The sequence below is a fragment of the Fringilla coelebs genome (genome assembly GCF_963513975.1).
Source record: "Fringilla coelebs genome assembly, chromosome: 3".
NCBI lineage: Eukaryota > Metazoa > Chordata > Aves > Passeriformes > Fringillidae > Fringilla > Fringilla coelebs.
The window spans coordinates 2,708,845-2,727,400 of NC_140030.1; the positions used below are offsets into that span (position 1 = coordinate 2,708,845).

Consider the following 18,556-nt stretch of genomic DNA (forward strand, 5'->3'; position numbering starts at 1 on the left):
AATTTGTTCTGCCAGTGAGCTCTGCTGAAGAGACTGAGCCCTCATCCTCATTACTTCCTATCAGGTATTACTACACAATGGTAAGATCCTCCTGATCCTTCTGCTCTCCAGGCTGGAGAGCCCCAGCTCCCACAGCCCCCCCTCATCTCCTTGGCCCTGTGCTGGCCTCATTCCAGAAATCCCACATCCTTCTGGTACTGGGGAGACCAGAACCACAAAGAACACTGCCCATGTGCCCTCAGCAGTGCTGAGCAAAGCAGGATCTCCTCTCCTGACCTGCTGGCTCTGGTCTGCCTCATGCAGCCCAGGACACTCTTGGTCTTTTCTTGCCATGGCTCAGCAAAACTAAGCCTGAAATCTCTGTTTTGCTTAGCCAGGGACATCATGTTAGAATTTGGGGGGCTAAGACTTGCAAACAGGCACAGCTAAAACTCACTGGAGACAGGAACATAATTTACTCATTAGGGTAAGCATGAAAAAACAGAGATTGAGTTTGCACATTCTACAGGAAATGATCCTTCCCTAATTATAGAATATATTCTTACACACACACACCCACCCACCCCCTGGTGACTCCAGGAACGTGTTCACAATCCTAACCAGGTGTATTTTAGAATCTGTCAGGTAGAGATAACTTGCACCTGCCTCTCCCCACAGCTGAGGGTGCTGCCCTGGCACACCTACCACTCGGCAAAGATCTGGGAGAACTCCAGGGAGCTGTTGGCAACAGGTGAGATGAAATAAAAGGGGACATTGGAGAGTCCTGCAGAGTCAATGTACTGATAGAGGCACTCCAGCAGGTCGTAGATCACTCCAGAGGGGTAACAGGGAACCAAGACGTTGCCTCCATTCCGGACAGTCATCGCTAGGGGAGAGACAACGAGAAAAATCAATTCACTGCCTGTGAATTTAAACTTCTAATAAATTCTTTTCACCCAAGTCATATAAAAAGTAGCTTTTGCATGAATTAGCACAACACGTTATGCACGTGAGTTGGGAAGAAGTTTGGAAGTAACAGGGAAGCAAGACGTTGCCTCTGTTCCGGACAGTCATTGCTAGGGGAGAGACAACGAGAGAAATCAATTCACTGCCTTTGTTTTTAAATTTCTAATTAATTCCTTTCATCCAAATTTATATAAAAAGCAGCTTTTGCATGAATTAGCACAACACATTATGCACATGAGTTGGGAAGAAAACCTCTGATCATTAAATACATTTATTTCCTGCCTTCTTCAGGCTCAGTGGAGGGATTCTTCTCCTTTAGCTGGGGGCACACGACAGCCTGAGCACATGGAAAACTCCTGACAGGAGAGGGCAGCCGTGCACTGGCACAGGAGGATAAAGGAGTGACACAAACCACCTCACCATCAAAATAAACCCTGCTCCACCTCTCAGCTGCCTCCAGAGGGGAAGGACAACAGCTCCCAGGTCTCAGCCAGAAGCACTGCACATGGTGAGCTGTTCAGTGCTTGGATTTCAGATGAAAAGCTGAAGGTGTGGCTATTTCAAACAGCCCTCAGAGCCAGAAATGGGTGATGGAATGTTTGTCCTTTTTAAAAACTCTAAACATTTCTGTCCTTTCTGTATAACAAGAACAATTTAAAACTTATAGACAGCATGAGACTAGATAAAAATGAGGAGAAGAAAAAGGAAATATAGGTTTACTCTGTAATTGAGATAGATCTGAGCACAACAGCAAAAGCAAGCAGAGCAAACATTGTGTTCTTTTTGGCAGAATGAATTACAAAAATACTGCACCTTCTGGGAAAGCAGAAATACTTTGTTCAGCTCAGTGAGCAATTTCACCTGTGGGGTAAAACCATCCACTGCTGTTAAATGCAGTGCAGCAGAAATAACAGTGTGCACCAAGCATTCCACAAAAAGCTGTGGAAGAGCCTGAAAATACATATATTGCATTCCCACAAATCCCTTCCTTGACCTCAATTTCTTGCTGAGCTTTGTTGGGGTATGGATTTAGCACTTTAAACATCTTTTTGCCCCTGATGGGGCAGAATCTTCCTCAAGGAAGATTCTTCTGGCTGAATGTTTAAGTTTTATGGATTCAGGGAGATGCACAACCTAGTAGGATTTTCCACATGCATTTGTGGTTGTTTTACTCCTTGTAGCAGTCAGTGCCTCTGACACTGTGCTATCAACAACTGCTGATCAAAGGCCCCTTGTTTACCACTCATGATACAACCGCTGTTATTTCTCCAGGCCATATGCAAACTATACCAGCCAAAAATTTGTGGAGATGAACAGAAATAGCTTGCATTTGTCCAGAACTCAAGATGTTCCCAAACATCCCAGCAACATTATACCCCTCACCTGGGCAAATCTAAACTATCCCAGCTGTAAACAGGATGTGAAGAGAGCAATGAGGAGATTAAGAACAACGTTTTCAAAGCCATCTGGAGGTGGAATTTGAGGCTCTGGCTCCAAGACCTGAATTTACATGGAGACATCACACACCCAAAAATTCTGCAGGGGGAAGTACCTACACCCAGTGCAGCAGGGATGGTGTACAGGCCAGGGATGGGAGGCAGAACAGAGGTTAAAGAATGTGTCAGGCCACAAAAAACATGAGTTCCATTCCTTTGTGGTGCTTTGACCTGGCTGGAGGCTGGGTGCCCACCAAAGCTGCTCTATCACTCAGCTGGGCAAGGGAGAAAATGTAACAAAAAGTTTGTGAGGAGAGTTAAAACCACGGAGAGATCAATGACTAATTACCATCACGGACAAAACGGACTTGACTTGTGGAAATCAGTTTACTTTATTTCACCTCTCTCCACAGGGCACAGGCCTGGCCAGAACCCTGCTCCAGTGTGGGGTCACAGCTCCTTCAGGCATCCCCCTGCTCCAGTGTAGGGTCTCCAGGATGATTTCTGCACCCCTGTGGGCCCCCATGGGCTGCAGGGGCACAGCTGCCCCTCCCTGGGCTGCACCCTGGGCTGGGAATCTCAGCTTTGGTGCCTGGAGCAGCTCCTGCCTGTTCTTCCTCACTGCAGGGCTGCTCCTCACTTACCCTCGCTCTCCTCTTCCCTGGCTGCAACTGCTCCTGCACAGTAACTTCCTTCCCCCTCTTCACTCTGATATCCCACAAGTGCTGCCACCTCTGATGGGCTTGGCCTTGGCCAGCAGTGGGTCCATCCTGGTGCCAGCTGGGATGGGGGAAACTTCTGGAAACCCCTCACAGAAACCAGCCCTGTAGCCCCCCCCCACACTACCAAAACCTGGCCATGCCAAACCCAGTACAGCCTGAATTCCCAGCTCTGCCTTCCCCACAGCCACTGGTTCCCTGGAAACCTCTATCTTTTCTGCTGAAAACAAGCACAAGTTCAAGATTCCTGAGGCCATAGAGGAAATAACAGAGGGTAAAGTCTTGAAGATGTCAGCTTGAGTTTCTGTCCCCAGCAAAACTGCAGAGCTGGTGAGTAATAATGGATATGAAATCACAATCCTGGGAGTGGAGAATTATTCCAACCAGGTGCCCACCAGGCCAGGGATCCACAAAGGGTAAGAATCACCTCCCAGCTTCTGCAAAACAGGGGTGAAAACCTTCCCAAGAATATTGCTTTCCACACAAGCAGCAGGTCCAGTCTGGCTCTCTGCAGCACTAAAACAACTTTTCAGAGTTGTCAGTAAGAGGACACATCTATCTGAAAGTTGTTTAAAGCCCAATTTATCTTGGTGACTGATGGATGCTCTCTTCTGATAAAAGTTGTATAATAATCTTGGCATTTCAAATTTAGTCTCTTTCAGCAGCTCCATAACAAGTAGTTCAATTTACAACTCACAAAGAGATCCTTGCTTCCCCAACAGCTGCTGCCACAAGGTCGAGTTGGCACCTAAAAAGCAAACTGTGCTCTTTTCTGCTCTCTATAAACACTCACAGCCTCACACTCACACAAAATATCACCAACTGTCCCCACAGACAGACTGGCAGCTTTGCTGCTGGTGCCCAAGGCAATGTGGAAATAAAACTGCTCTCCTTGAGCTGCAGAGTGCTGGTGCTGCAGAGCTGAGCAGGGAAAAAAGGGGCTTGGAGTAAACTGAGAGGAAGCTGGAGGTGGGACAGAGGGTGGGGAGGAAATCATGTGTGCCTTGGGAATCCTGGGGATCAGGGCTGCAGCTCCACAAGCTGGGAAGGAAACAGAGATTGAGGTGGAATTTTCACACTTCCATTTCTGTGTTTCACATCCCTCCTTCACAAGCATGCTGGTACCCCCTCATACACACTTTTGGTGAATTTTGGTCTGCTTTGGAGTTTTAACCTTGAGTATTCTGAGCTGCTTGTGCACTCCCTTGAACATTTTGGAAGTGAGAAAACACAGGTGAAAACTACTGTGCTCAGCCTGCCTACTCTATTGCTTTGCCCAGCAACCCATTGCTTCTGGACTTTTTTACATATTTGAAAGAAAACTGATTCTCTGTTTTCCTGATGTTGGGTAGATAAATATAGCTGGTGTCATGTAAAAGGCAGCCCTAAACTGCATTAATATAGAAATATTTAATTTCTTCAGATTGCTGTTTTTTGGCAGGTACCACTCAAATTCCAGATTCTTACAATGGCCTTATTTTAAGCATGTATCTTCTTTTGGTCTTTAATGATTTTCTCATTTCTCTGAGTTTGTCTCATTCAAGACAGAAACTGGTTTGAGGACCTGCAAACCCCTGAAAATAGTTCAGAATGTTTCTGTAAACCAGAACAGCCACCTGCACTGACACATATAACATGTTTATTTTTACTCAGTCAACTTCTGGATTCTGCTTTGGCTCAACTACAGCTCTAAGACTTTAATCTGTAAATGCACTCCAATTAACAGTCTCACTCTTGTTTACCCAGTGTTATAGGAGGGGATTGTGCCACTGTTTGTCAGAGGGACAGTGACCCCCATGAAAGTCCAGGAGGGACAGAGAAGGACAGCACATCTGGATTTACCAAAACAAGGTCACCAGAGCTGATCTGTGGTAGCTCACAGGGTAATAAAATTCAGTGTTTAAAAACAGTGAAAAGGCAGGTGAAACACACAGACATGTAAAAACACACGTTTAGGAAAGGAAGTCACAGGTGTTAACACAGGTTCAAGGGGAGGTTGAACAAAACCACTGGGCATCATTAACTACACAAACACATTTACTTCAGGAAATTCCTGAAATAAAAATACTTCAAGATCATGAGAGCAAAGTATCCCAGAATCCCACCCTGTTCTCCTGCTCTTCTTCAGGCATATGCACACAGTCCCTGTTGGAGTCAGGATGCTGGCAGAGAGGATCTTTAGTAAAACCCATAATTATAATTCTTATAAAATGCCAAAATGTGCTCTATTAACAGATATTTAGGATCATTGAGTGGGTTGGGTTGGATGGGACCTTAGGGATCATCCAGTTCCAACCCCCTGCCATGGAGAGGGTCCCATTCCACCAGACCAGGAATTTATTCTGATTTAGTTTTCTCATGTCTTTTGGTAACCTTTGTCAGGATCCTTCTACCACGAGCTTTTTGGTTTTATTTGTAAAAAGTAGTGAATTTAAAATGAAGGGAAGATCTCTGATAAAAGAACAGGAAACATAGAGCAGGACAGCCATGGAAAAGTGGTTTGATGAAAGAAGGATGAGAGCACAGAGGAACTGAGCAGGGGGAAGGGGAGAAAAGGAGAGAACAGCACTGGATGTGACATTCCAAACAGGCTGGAAAATGCTGCCATTCACACTGATATCACAGCTTTGCAATTATCAGCTTTTCCAGCTGTGAAAGCGTCTGATTAGGTTTTATATATCTGGGGGTCTATAAATATATCTTGACTTTTTTTTTTAAACAGAGATTGTGCTGTTTGCTTTTGATATATTTAAAAGTCAGGTGTAAGAAGGGAAGCAGATGTGCTTGTTTTCAAAACTGAAAGTCATAAAAAAGCATATAAAGATTTTACTCTGGCTGATACACAGGAAGGAAATAGTAATATTTCAGCTGGGAACAATATCCACATAGCCTGTTGGCAGCCAAGTGACATACTTAGCAAACCAGGAGCAGCAAGTGATTAAATCTCATTATACCTGTTCCATTCCAAAACATTTTAGGTACAACTTGTGTCTCTCCAAGCACTTACTGTATTAATGACATCAAGAGCACATCGTAAAATCTAAACAGGTAGTTTTATGCCAGGAGCTATAGCTGGACAACTTATTCAATTCCAGGAATCTCAGAATTATTTCCCACCCAAAGCCATGAATAAGATGATAAAACAGGCAGGAGATATCTCTCAGTGACCTACCCAGGTTGCTGCAGAACTCTCCCACCATTCCATCAGGGTTGGCAGTGGGGATCTGGGTCAGCCCTGTCAGGATGAGAACGTCGCTGTTTTTCAGAGAAGCCTGGTCCATGGGCTGGAACAGAGCACAGGGAAATAAAATCAGGAATGGGAGAGTTCCTCCAGGCAAGACATGATGGATACAGTCACCAAACATTTTACACTTCATACTCCTCCATCTGTGGAAAACTAACTTGTTTTATACTGTTATTTTATTAAAGCAGAATGAAAATGCAAACCCATTTCTCTGCATTAGCAAACAGGAAGTAGATATTCAGAAATTAGATGTTAGTGTGATACTAAATACATATTCTTGATACTGAAAATGTGCCATGATCCAATCTTGGTAAGGTAAAATCCAATTCTCTGTCTGCAGATGGTGAAAAGGTAACTCTGGGATGCCCTTCCCACAGCTACTGATTAAGCAAAAGTGGGCAACTGCTTGGCAGCTGTGTGGTATTTTATGGTTATTTACTCTCAATAAACAACTCTCTGCAGTCTCACCAATCAGGAAAGATTTCTGCCAGAAGAGACAGATGAAGAGATTTCCTCTGCTGAACTTCCAAGACCACTGTAAGGTCAATTCCCCTGCTCAGAGCTCTCCAGAGCCATTCTGAAGCAGTTGAGAAGGACCCTGCCCTGTTAAACATGCAAGAGAATTTCATATCAACTCTGTCAGGAGTTTAAACTGTGCACCCCCTTACAGGATCAGACCTGACACGTGAGATTTATCACAATCTTTGACTCTCTACAGTGTGTCCATGAAAATGAAATGCCAATAATGTAATAAAAAATAATATGGAATCTGCCTGTGATAATGTACATAATGATTATGGTATATTAGATCCACATAATTTCAGATGCCATTGCACTGAGAGGGCCTGCATTGATTTTTGTGGGTTAATGTAAAGAATATGTCTTAAAAGGCTTTTAGTGACATGTCTGAACCTGAGCTGTCAACTCCTGTTCTACACTTCAGCGGCAACGGTGTCAATCCAGCCTCAGGAGAGGGGGAGACAAAATTTCAATGGAAACCATCTGCCAGAAGAATTGGGAACAGTCAGTGGTGCCAGGCCTAAATCCCAATTCACTGGAAAAGCAGCTCTGGATATGTTCGAAGTATACCCTATTTTAAAACAAAATGCAGTGACTTTTCTCACACCCTGCTAAAAAAATGGGAATTTCATGATGAACTTCTCATCTTGATCCTATGGAGAACCAGGACAGACAAACAACTTTTCACTCCCTGAGGAAGAAATTATTTGTTGCTCACAATTCTGACTCTGTGCCACTTGAGATACTGTTATCATTACATATTGTCTGTCAAACATCAAAGAGATGATGTAGAGCTGGTTGGAAGCTCCCAAAATCCACACACAGAAACACCAGATTGTAGCAGCCTGTGCTGGTGCTCACAGGGATTAACCTCAGGACAAAAACTATCCATTGTCCTCAAAAAGCATCTGGAAGCAAATGCAAGACAATGATGATAGGGGGTAACATCTGTGATGTGGTAAATAACAAGGAAAGCACAAACTGAATGTAATTTTAACTATCTGTTAAACTATTCCTTTTAAAGATATGCCGCTGAGCAGCTCACTTACACCTCCTCTCTTACTGGGACTTAATTTCCTTAAAAACAGAGATTTTACCAGAAGCTTGCAGAGAAATGTTCACCTTTGGAAAATGATGAAGTCTGACCTGATAAACTGAATTCCTTTTCACGTCAGTGAGGAGAAAACATTCTCGTTACCAAATTACTCTGTACAGGGCAAAGTTTCTCATCACAAAAAAATTGCATTCACACATTGTCAAATACTGCTGCTCCTTCTCTAGGAGGGGAGGAGAGCACAGCCCAGGATGGAATGAGGCTGATGAGAAGCAGGGATTTAGAGGCTCTGATACATTTTGTGCACCTAAGGATGGCCATACTATTAAGGATCATTTATCTACTGTAGTTTCTCAGCTGAGAACAAGCTTTTAAGTGAGGGATGCTCAGAAGCAAAGCTCTCCAGCAGACACCCACCTTGGGGGAAATCACTTAGTGATCAAAAACCTGACACATCTTCTAAATTATTTTTAAATACCTCCTGCAATAATGCTTTTAACTATTTTGACAACTTCTGAAGCGCACGGCACTGCAAACTTCAAGCCTTTCTTTGCAGTAAGAATTTATGGATCTAGAGAGAATTAATTTACTGGAAATTACATCTACAGCACTATAAAGACTTTGCCCTTAGCAGAGCAGGGTGGAAAAGTTGGCAGCCACTGAGCTATCATTCCTCCTAAGGAAGGATGTTTCAGAAGTGATATAAAGCAGTCTGTGAACTGTCTGTGAAGATTCTTCAGTCAAATATGGATTTTTTTTAAAAGTCACTAATGCTCTTTTGTTTAACTCTATTGAAAATTTCTTCTTTAGAATTAAAGACAATTCCACAGTTTTAAGTGAACATCAAATCACCAATAACAAAGAATTTTAGTTATCTTTCCCTCCTAACTATTGATACCTGTCATTTGTCAGGGTATGTCTTATCAATGCCCATTAAGTCCAGGCACTGATAACACAGTTACCTTAGACTGGCCTCTACTGATCCCAGCTGGAATAACCTGTTTTTTTGGAGCAAAAGTTCCTCCTAAAGACTAAGAAAAGTCAGGGGCTGTACCTGAGGGTGTGTTGTAAGCAGAGAAGATCCTGAAACATAAGAAACCTTTTCATAGTGTGACTGGATAATCCAATTGGAACTCCCAAGAGCGTAGCCCGAGCTCAGAGGGGTGACCTGCACAGCACCAAACAGCTCCTGAAACACACAGTGAGACACATTAACTTGAGAGAGCCCCAGGAGAAATCAGGACAGGTCATTTTGTCATCAATGATAGGAATTTCAAAAGTGATTCTGCTGCTCAGAGGCTTTGTGAAGCTGTTCTGCTGACAATTACATCTGCTGGTTTTACCCACCTGAGTCTATCAGGACACAGGCTCTGAGAAAAGCTTTTCCTGAGGCAGGGCCTCCATAAAGTCTCTCACCCATGTGAATTTTATAGCATCTGAGTTCCCACTGAACAATACCTCAAAATAATCAATCTTGATCCTTGATCTTGATTTTCTGCCTGCCTCTGCTGTATTGAAGAAGTTTGGGGGAGCTCTGCATCTTTGAAGACTCTATTCTCCTTTAGTCAAATTAAATTGGTATTGGCCAGCAGGAGAGAAGGAAGGACAAGTACTTCTATATTGATATAAAAACTCTCCTTGGGTTGCAAATTTTACTGTGGAAAACAGACTTAACCTCAAACTCACTAGCTTTCTAACTTTATTTCTTTTCAAATGCTACCTGCTGGTAATTTAGCAACAACACCTGGCAAACTCAATTCACATTTTAGTTTCAGTGTAAGCAACTTGACAGCTGCCTCCTTTGCAGGTGTCATTAGGAATTGTGTTCCTTCATCTGTACCCAGGAATGTGGAACACTTGTTTGGAGAAAGAAAAATAAACCTCCCTAATGTGATTTGGCTTCTGGTTACTGAATAATAGAACAACCATCTGATTCATGCAATACAATGATTTTTCTAATATTTCAATACATATTTGGATGCCTTGAAAATCAAGGCAGGGGGTCTGCATTCAACAGAGTGTGTAAGCCAAGGCTCTAAAGTTTGATTATTTGAAAAGTTAGCTTTGGGAAGAGAAAACATATAGTTTTTCCCCCCAGTAACTACAAAAGAATGATTGGCTCAGATACACACATCTAAAATTAAGGGAGATGCATCCACACTGTGAGGACAGTCAAAAATCAACTGAAACAATCCATGGATAATGAGGAGTCGCAACTTACTTTAGCACATATTTTTATTTTTTATGGCCTTTGAGCAGCAAAACCAGGTATCACAGACCAAATAAGAGCAGGGATCATGGTACACCTGCTGCCAACAATCCATATGGGATCTGCAGACTATGGAATTGTGGGTTCAGTTCATCCTGGAAACTACAGTGGATTATAGTCAACAGCATTACAGTCAATAACTGTTAGCTGGGCGCTCTGGGAAAGGAGTGTCTGAAGTTCACATTGAACCATTAGGTTTTGTTTACATTCCCTAATTTACAGTATGAAACAAAGTGGAGGCTAAAGCACTCTAAAGATTCCCAGAAGTGAGATTGGGGAGCTGGGAAGGGGATGTGGCTTAGAGACAGAGAGGATACATTCACTCCCTGCATCCTCCCAGCTCTCAGTGGGCAAGCCATCAGCTCCAAATTTGAGGGCATGCCGCCTTAAAATTGGCCTCCCCAAGGAAGAGAAGAAACAAATGGATATTCCCTGATTTCACCAAACAAGAACCCTTCCTGGGAGGCAGACTGAGGGGCAGTCTGTGTAATCCTGTCTTGCTTGCCTATGCCAGGGTAACTAGATCCAACCAACACAGGATCTTAGAGGGGGAATAGCTGGGGAACAATTGTTGGTGTTGCCTTGAGGGCAGCTGTCCAGGTACTCACGATTTTCTGGGAATAGCCCACCAGCTGGATCTTGCTGAGGGCTGCGTTCACCTCAGGCATGGTGTAGCACTTCCTCCACATGGACACCTCCACCGCGTCCTTCAGCGGGGCTGGCAGCAACCTGTGAACACCAGCGGGAGGTTCTGTGGGGATCCAGAACAACAGCTGGTGCTGGGCCAGCTTCTACAACCATTTACATTCTCCAGATCTTTAATTTTACCCTTTTCAATTTTTATTTTCAGTGTGCCTGGTGCTTCAAAGTGAGGAGCAAAGCCACACTTCCCAATCTGCCTCACCCTGAGGACTGCTCTCCTCCAGCTCTCTTTGTTGCTGTTCTGTCCAGCCCTTGCATCAAAAAAGTAGCTGTGATCAAGGTGTTACCACAACTCTTGGGGTATTTTTACCACTGATGAAAGGTGCTGGCTGATCTGAGATGTCAACATGAAATGCATCTCCAGCACCAGGATCTTGGATCAGCGTCCATTTTTCATATCATAATAATTTGAACAATACCCTAATAATCTGAAACAATCTAGTGATTAAAGTACAGTTACCAGACCATGAGCAGGGATGGCCCTGCCCTGATTTCTGCCACTGGTCTCTTCCAAGAGCATATGTCCCTACAGCTCAGCTCAGCTTCCCTGCCTTCAACCCCACTTCCCTTCTGAGTGCCCTGGCAGGGACACGAGCTGACACTGCAGAGCTCTTTGAAATCCCCTCCACGGAAGTATTTAAGATGTTTTACACCAAAGTAAGATTCATCCATTCTGCTCCTCACAGACACTGCGAGTCAGCTGGCCGGCGTTGTCAAGGGAAGAAGTGAACTATAATGTCACAGGCTGGAAGAGGAATGGCTAACTTCTGGGAAATAAATCTTCCTTAGCAACATGAACTGAGGCAGGAAGCAGCACAGCTGCCAAATGCATAAGAAGAATAGGATTTTTTTTTTTTGTATATTAAACCAATGCTAAATCAAAGGCTAATTCAAACCAATTTCCAAAGATTTATGGAAATTGGTCAAGTTTCTTTGATCAATTTGTTTAAAGGAATTTAATTTATTGTTATATCTACTAGGTCAGTGAACTCCTCCATAATTTAAGATACTGAAGAAAGGATTAAGGACAGCTCTTGCCAAGACCACAGCACAGGTCCAGAACAATAACTGCAATTCCAGCACACGCTGGCTGAAAGCATCCCATGCTTCAGGAAACAAACAAAGCCTTCAAGGTCTTTTTTGGGAAGTCGTAAGCAACAAAAGGCCACACAATGTGGAGAGTTGTCCACCACTGCACTGAAGCAAATTGCCTGTAAAAGCCTTTAACCTACCATAAGAAACATTTAGTGTTGGATGCTTTCAGGAGCTTCTCTTCTGGGAAGAGGAAAATGTTTCTCCAGGTAATGGAGAAAGTGGGGAATTGTCCTTGGTGAAGGAAGTTTCTCTTAGCCTTGACTGCGGCTACACTGAAAATACTCTGATCTCTGGCAGGGACCGGCGGCACCAGTCTCCAGTGGTTTCATGAAGCTGAGTGACAATGAGATGCTGGTCCCTCAGATGCATTCAGTCTGTCATCTCACTTGTAAAATCCCTACAGAGTTACCAGAGGCTATTTTGTGGTCTGGAGTAAATCTACTGCCACCATGGCAACATCCTGTTAGAGATCACCTCCCAACCACCAGATGTGTGAGGGCAGCTGCTGGGACAGCCATAAACAGGGAGGTACCACGAATCCACACTGTTGAGGATACCAAATTCACACTTAAAGACCTCAGGGATTTGTGTTCTTCCCTGGGATCTGCATGGAGACAGTCCCTCCTGGTCAATGCAAAGGGTGACATTTAATGTAGGATGTAAAATCCCAGAATTGTTTGAGGGGAGAGGAGGATGGCAGCACCAAACTACATCAGGCCACAGCCTCTGTCATGCCCTGCTCAGCCTTAGGAAACAGCCTGTTTCAAACACTTTAAAAGATATGGGAAACCATCAAACAAGAAGTCAACAAAGTGCCTTTCACAAGGCAAACTTCCTCTTTAGCCCCTGAATCCCGATCAGTGTGAAAGATATCCTGGCTGACATCTCCAGAGCTTCCCCGAGACTGCTCACTTGAAATAAAAGCCAGTGGCAATAAAACAGGCAAAGCAATTAGTTCAGACTGGATCTGATAATGGGAAAATGTAAACCACTATAATGAACTTATTATATTTTATACAGTATTTGCATTTAAAATGCTCCAGTGCTTTATCTAATGAAGATGATAATACTTTGTGTTTTATACTAACTGTTTGGAGAAGAACTAGCTGAACTGTAAAGCACTAATGGGGATTGATCAGCCTGAAAAATTAAAGTTAGACTCAGAAGTAATAAGTATTCTGTTCTAGCAACAGCCAAGTAGGAAAAAAAACCCCAATTCATCAAGATCACATTTTCTTAAGTAACGGATGTCAGTCCAAGCCTGCATGTGCCATCAGCCAGGTGCTAATTTGGGGATCAGTAGATGTTTTGCTCTAATAATCAGTTCCATTCACGCCTGCGTGACACTTGTCACCAGGCATCTCAAAACACTTTGCAAACATTAATTAAAGTCCCCGGGTGCCCTCTGTGCTGGATGGGAGCTCTGTTTTACAGATGCACAGAGAGGTGAAGGGGGAAACTCAGGGCACAGGTGAGGCAGAGGTGGAGAGAGAGGTCACATCTGTCCTCTTGTTCCAGCTCAAAGACAACATTGGTTCAAACCAGGAGAGTTTATTATAGACAAATTTATGTTATTAAACTGATGTTTAGTAGCTCCCACCTCCCTGCTACCCCTTTACAACAGCTACAGGATGGAACTATAAATTTTGGGGGACAGGCCCAGCAATAGGAGAGAGGAACATGTATTTTAAACACCACATCAAGGAAGAAAAAGGCTCCAGTCTTCTACAGCAGCTGAATCAGAACAAAAATTCCCTCTCTGTGTTCTCTTCTGGAATAATCAGCAGCATGCAAAGTGCCAGGCAGCACTTTTCCTAAAATACGACCACCAGGAAAGTGACATTATATGAGCTGCAAGATATATGATTCTCCTTTCAACCATGCATACAAAACATGCCTGGTGTGACAGGAATAATGGCTCCAGTCCTCTCTCTCCACACACTGGGAGCTTCAGCAGTGGCTCTGGGCAGGCCAGTGGACCCCAAAATTAAAAAAAAAAACAAAACCCACTATTCTAAAATTCCTGCTGAACTTCAGTGTATTTGGTTTTGCTTTACATCTGATGTGACATCTGCTTGTTTTTTTCAGAAGAGTGAGAGTTAGGGTGTAAAGACTGCTCCTGAATTCAGCAGGGGAACACAATATACAGCTAAAACTGTGGTAATTTGGATTTTTAATTTTTGCTTTGTGATATTGGGAAATATCAAGGCTACCTTTCCAATGTAAGAAATAATTCACTTTTAGGAAACTTCTAAATCAATCCATCTTAAGATTTAGGAGTATAAAAAGGGAGATCAATTAAAAATGCACAAAGCAGCTTTTAAAAATAACTTTTTAATCAACCAACCCTATCTTTAAAATGTGCTAAAAACAAAACTGTCTCCTCCAAGGAACATGTCGTGCACCTGAAATTGTTTTTATTCCTAAGGAAAGCATCATCTACAATTAGTAAACTGTATGGCTAATTTTTAGATTCCATAGGCTTTCAAAACTCTGAGCATTTTATTTTGATGTATAGCTGGAATAATGGACATGGTGCTTCCAAATAAGCTTTTTTATTCAGATTTTAATTCGTTTTTAAGTTTTGGTAAGCCAAAAAGCCCACTCTGCTGTTCAGGTGTAAAGATGGGAAGAAAGGTAACACCAGTGACCTCCAACAGCTGTGTCTTGACTTTCTTAGTATGTCAGCAAACATAAATGTAAATATCATTTAAATTTAAATTATTCCAAAGCAGTGTCATTAAACTTAAATAGCCTTCTCATTTCAACAACTTTTTATGATGTTACTACTAAAATCTGATGGTTTTATCTACCATCATGGAGCTGAACTGTGTGAGGGGAGATCAGGGGAAGCTTTGCTGTTACCAAGTCTTTCTCCAATAAACAAATTTGTGAGGTTGGAAAACCAACAGTGTGCAGAAATGAATAAAGAAATAATCGACCCAAGGAGTCACAGCAGCAAATCTCAAATGGTGGGAGCTGAGCCATCCTCAAAGTGACTCCCAAACTTTGGTGCTTTGGCACAACCACCTTTCCTTGGACTTGTTCCTTACCTTTGCACCTCCTTGTTCTTCCACATGGAGGCAGACTGAGCCTTTGGCACGCGTTCAATGGAATTCACCAGCTCTTCCATCAGGAGCCTGAAAAAATCAAACCTAAATTAGCACTGCCTCCTCTCACACAGGAGAGAACTTTGGCCCAAATCTTTCCAAAATACCATAGAAATTGTAACACTCAGAGAGGTTCTTCCCACAGAGGCCATTACCAGCACTGCCCCTGTTTATCCCAGGAGTGTTTCCAATTCCATCTGCTTGCAACAGAGGAGGATCTGGCCCACTGGGTTATGGGCTATTTGGAAAGTGCAAGATAATTTCTTCATTACTGACTGATTGTGATAAGTAATGAGACAAAAAATACAACAAAACCTCCTCAGCTGCTGCCTGTCACTTAAGGAAACCAAGCATGCTGTCAGAGTGAACTCTCCTCATCTGCTAAAGCATATTTGAGACAGGAAAAGGTGTCCAGCCTTAGAAATTATCCCTACAGATTTCCCTGCCCAAAACTAAACAATTTGTGATTGTGTGCAGGCTTTCCCTTGAAGTTTGGAGCACAAGGACAGCATCTGGAATGACTTGGGGTGGGGAGAACCACACCAGTGCACTCTCCCACAAGACCGTGCTTGTCACCTCCAGCTCTGGACCAGCAAAGCTCAGAGGTCTACTACTTCTTCATATTTACACAATTCCTTTCACTTACAAGGGCCTTCAGTTTCTGTTTGTTTTCACACAATGGGGGAATTACTCTGGCATGGGAAGTTTGCACAGGACCTTCAGTGGACAAAGATTCCTGCCCTAAAGTGCTTACAGAGTAGTCAAGATAGGAGGGCCTAATCTGGCTCCTAATTACTGAATGTAGCAGCTCTGCAGGAGAGAGGAACAGAGCTCAGTTCCAGTTAGGCTTCACCTGCAGCATTAGGTGTTGACCCATCCAATCAACAAGACAATTTTGCAAAAATAAACTGGCAGTTTGATGACTGTTCTGGTTCTGACTGCATTGTCATATCTTTTTCTACCTCAGTCTCCTATTTCTGCCATTTTTTCTTAGTGCTTCTCTCTGGAGTTCAGAGCTCACATAGCTCAGCTGTCATTTGAAATGATGTCAGCTTGAATTCCTTTCTGTGGAGGGGAGGAAAGTGTGATTATATGGAATCATAAAATCCTGGAATGGTTGGGTTGGAAGGGACCTTGAGGATCATTTAGTTCCAACACCTGCCATGGGCAGGGACGCCTTCCACTGGACCTGGTTGCTCTAAGTCCTGTCCAGCCTAGTCTTGAACACTTTCAGGGATGGGGCACCCACAGCTTCTGTGGGGAACAAGTGCAGATTTCTGATTGGGAAGACTCCTTTTGGTTAAGGGGAGCAGAGAAGAGCAGGAGAGCTCTTTGATCCATGGTTTTCGAAGGTCTGAAGTTGCCTCTAGGGCAATTACTGAGGTGTCTCAGCCCACTCAAATTCCACTGTCCCACATCTATGGTCTGGACTCAACACAAAGCACCTGCTGGAAATGTTGATGCTTCCAGAGGTTGGGAAACATGGAGTTAACATATTTGCAGCACTAAGGACTTGGCTGGTGTTCAGCTCCTGCCTGAAAGCCTCTTTGGAACATTAGACACCACTCCTCTCCCCACATTGTCCTTTACACCTTCTCCTCAGCAGTGATGAAAGAGGAGCAGAGAATCTGAAGGGGCTTTTACCTGCCAATTTGAACAGTGGGCTCAGTGGCATAAACTGTTCCAGTGAATCCTGTGTACTCTGTGATGTAGGGCAGTGCCATCATGCAGTGATAGTTGGAGATCAAGATTACATCCACTGTGGAGAGGTCAAGCAGTTCAGTCTGAAAACAGAGCAGAGATAAGGAACTTGTAACCCTTTCATGCAGTTTAATAAATGGCAGAAAAACAATTTCTATTTTTTTAAACTTTATTGCAGGAATGTAACTGGTTTATAAAAGCATCTCTCAGCTGTGGCAAAGATTAATGTTGCCTTTAAATTAACAAGATTTATTTTAAAAGCCCCCCAAAAATTATTCAATTTTCCAACCTGGAAAGGAAACCATGTCCTAGGTTTTTCTGTCTTTCAGGTGATGAAATGGCTGGTGTTATGAGATCCATGATTATTTTAATTTTATCAAAGAATTGATGTATGCACCTCCTTAGGGAGGAAGACAAACCAAAATTTCTGCATCAGTGATTTAGGGTGTCTCATTTTTTTTATATGCAGCACATCATACTGCACCCCAAGAAAGAGATGAATGAAGATTGTATTTATTATATGCTTAAAAATAATCCTCATATTTTCCCAAAGTAAATTTTCGGCATCTTTCTCATTCACATTTTCTGCAGCAGGAGATGAAGCCCATTCAGAGGATACAACAAAATGGATGGGTGGGCCCAATTAGTTCTGATGTGACAGTTTAGACAAGAGTTCTGAGAGTGAAAGAAGATTTCACACACTGTTAAAAGAATTTTAATTAGAAATATTTACTGGTAATGCTATAACACAAATGGTGTCAAGTCAGAAATTTACAAGATTACTGACCTCTAACTCAGTTATTATAGAGCAGCTAATGGAATTCAACACTCATCAAGCACATATTATCTGATTACAAGGCTTGGTCCAGCAATTTGAATAAAAAAGGCACGAAAGTAGGTCACTCTGCTTTGCAGAGGGCTGACACAGTGCTCTGGTGACAAGCTGCTTAACTCCTCCTAAGCACTCATGGTTTCAATCCATGATCAGCAATGATCTCTGAGCTGAGAACTGGAGGTGAAACACCACCCTCAGCTCCATGACAGGGCACCTTTTATCTTCCTGGGCTTCCAGGCAGGAACACTCTCTCTGCAAGGTATCAAAGGATCTGCTGATGCCTGCTCCTGCCAAAGCTTGGATTGTCCACACCTTGGTTTGCAGCTGTGTCCAGACTGTACAGGATCAAATTCTGGACTGGTTTGGGTGGAAGGCCCTTAAAGACCAAACTGTTCCACCCAGCAACACTTCCACTGTCCCAGGTTGCTCCAAGTCTCCTCTAGCCTGACCTTGGACACTTCCAGGGATCCAGGGGCAGCCACAGCTTCTCTGGGCAACCTCTGCCAGGGCCTGCCCACCCTCCCAGCCAAGAATTCCTTCCCAATATTCCATCTATCCCTGCCCTCTGGCAGTGGGAAGCCATTCCCTGTGTCCTGTCCCTCCATCCCTTGTCCAAGTCCCTCTGCAGCTCTCCTGGAGCCCCTTTAGGCCCTGGAAGGGGCTCTGAGCTCTCCCTGGATCCTTCTCTTCTCCAGGTGAACAACCACAGCTCTCAGCCTGACTCCAGAGCAGAGGGGCTCCAACCCTGAGCTGAATCCCAGCCCAGGAGAGCCATCAGGAGGATACACAGCAGCACTTTCCAACCTTAAGCATGCCATATCTCAACACCCTAGAAGCATTTACTGATAGGATGAAAAGAGTGTCAAAACCAAAACAAAGTGAAATCTTCCCTGGGGCTTGCAGCGATCTCACTGAAGTGCCTTTGAG

General features: G+C 43.5%; 1 protein-coding gene across 1 annotated transcript in view; it reads right to left on the minus strand.

Annotated features, from left to right (window-relative positions):
* Positions 1–18,556, minus strand: part of INTS9 (integrator complex subunit 9) — a 61,055-nt gene that overhangs the window by 29,354 nt on the left and 13,145 nt on the right. Inside the window, exons 5-10 of the mRNA XM_084203277.1 lie at positions 16,738–16,877; positions 15,037–15,123; positions 10,795–10,915; positions 8,972–9,106; positions 6,273–6,384; positions 685–865 (exon numbers count right to left, since the gene is read on the minus strand). Coding sequence (XP_084059403.1) covers positions 685–865; positions 6,273–6,384; positions 8,972–9,106; positions 10,795–10,915; positions 15,037–15,123; positions 16,738–16,877 — 776 coding nt within the window. The remainder of the gene's footprint in view (positions 1–684; positions 866–6,272; positions 6,385–8,971; positions 9,107–10,794; positions 10,916–15,036; positions 15,124–16,737; positions 16,878–18,556) is intronic.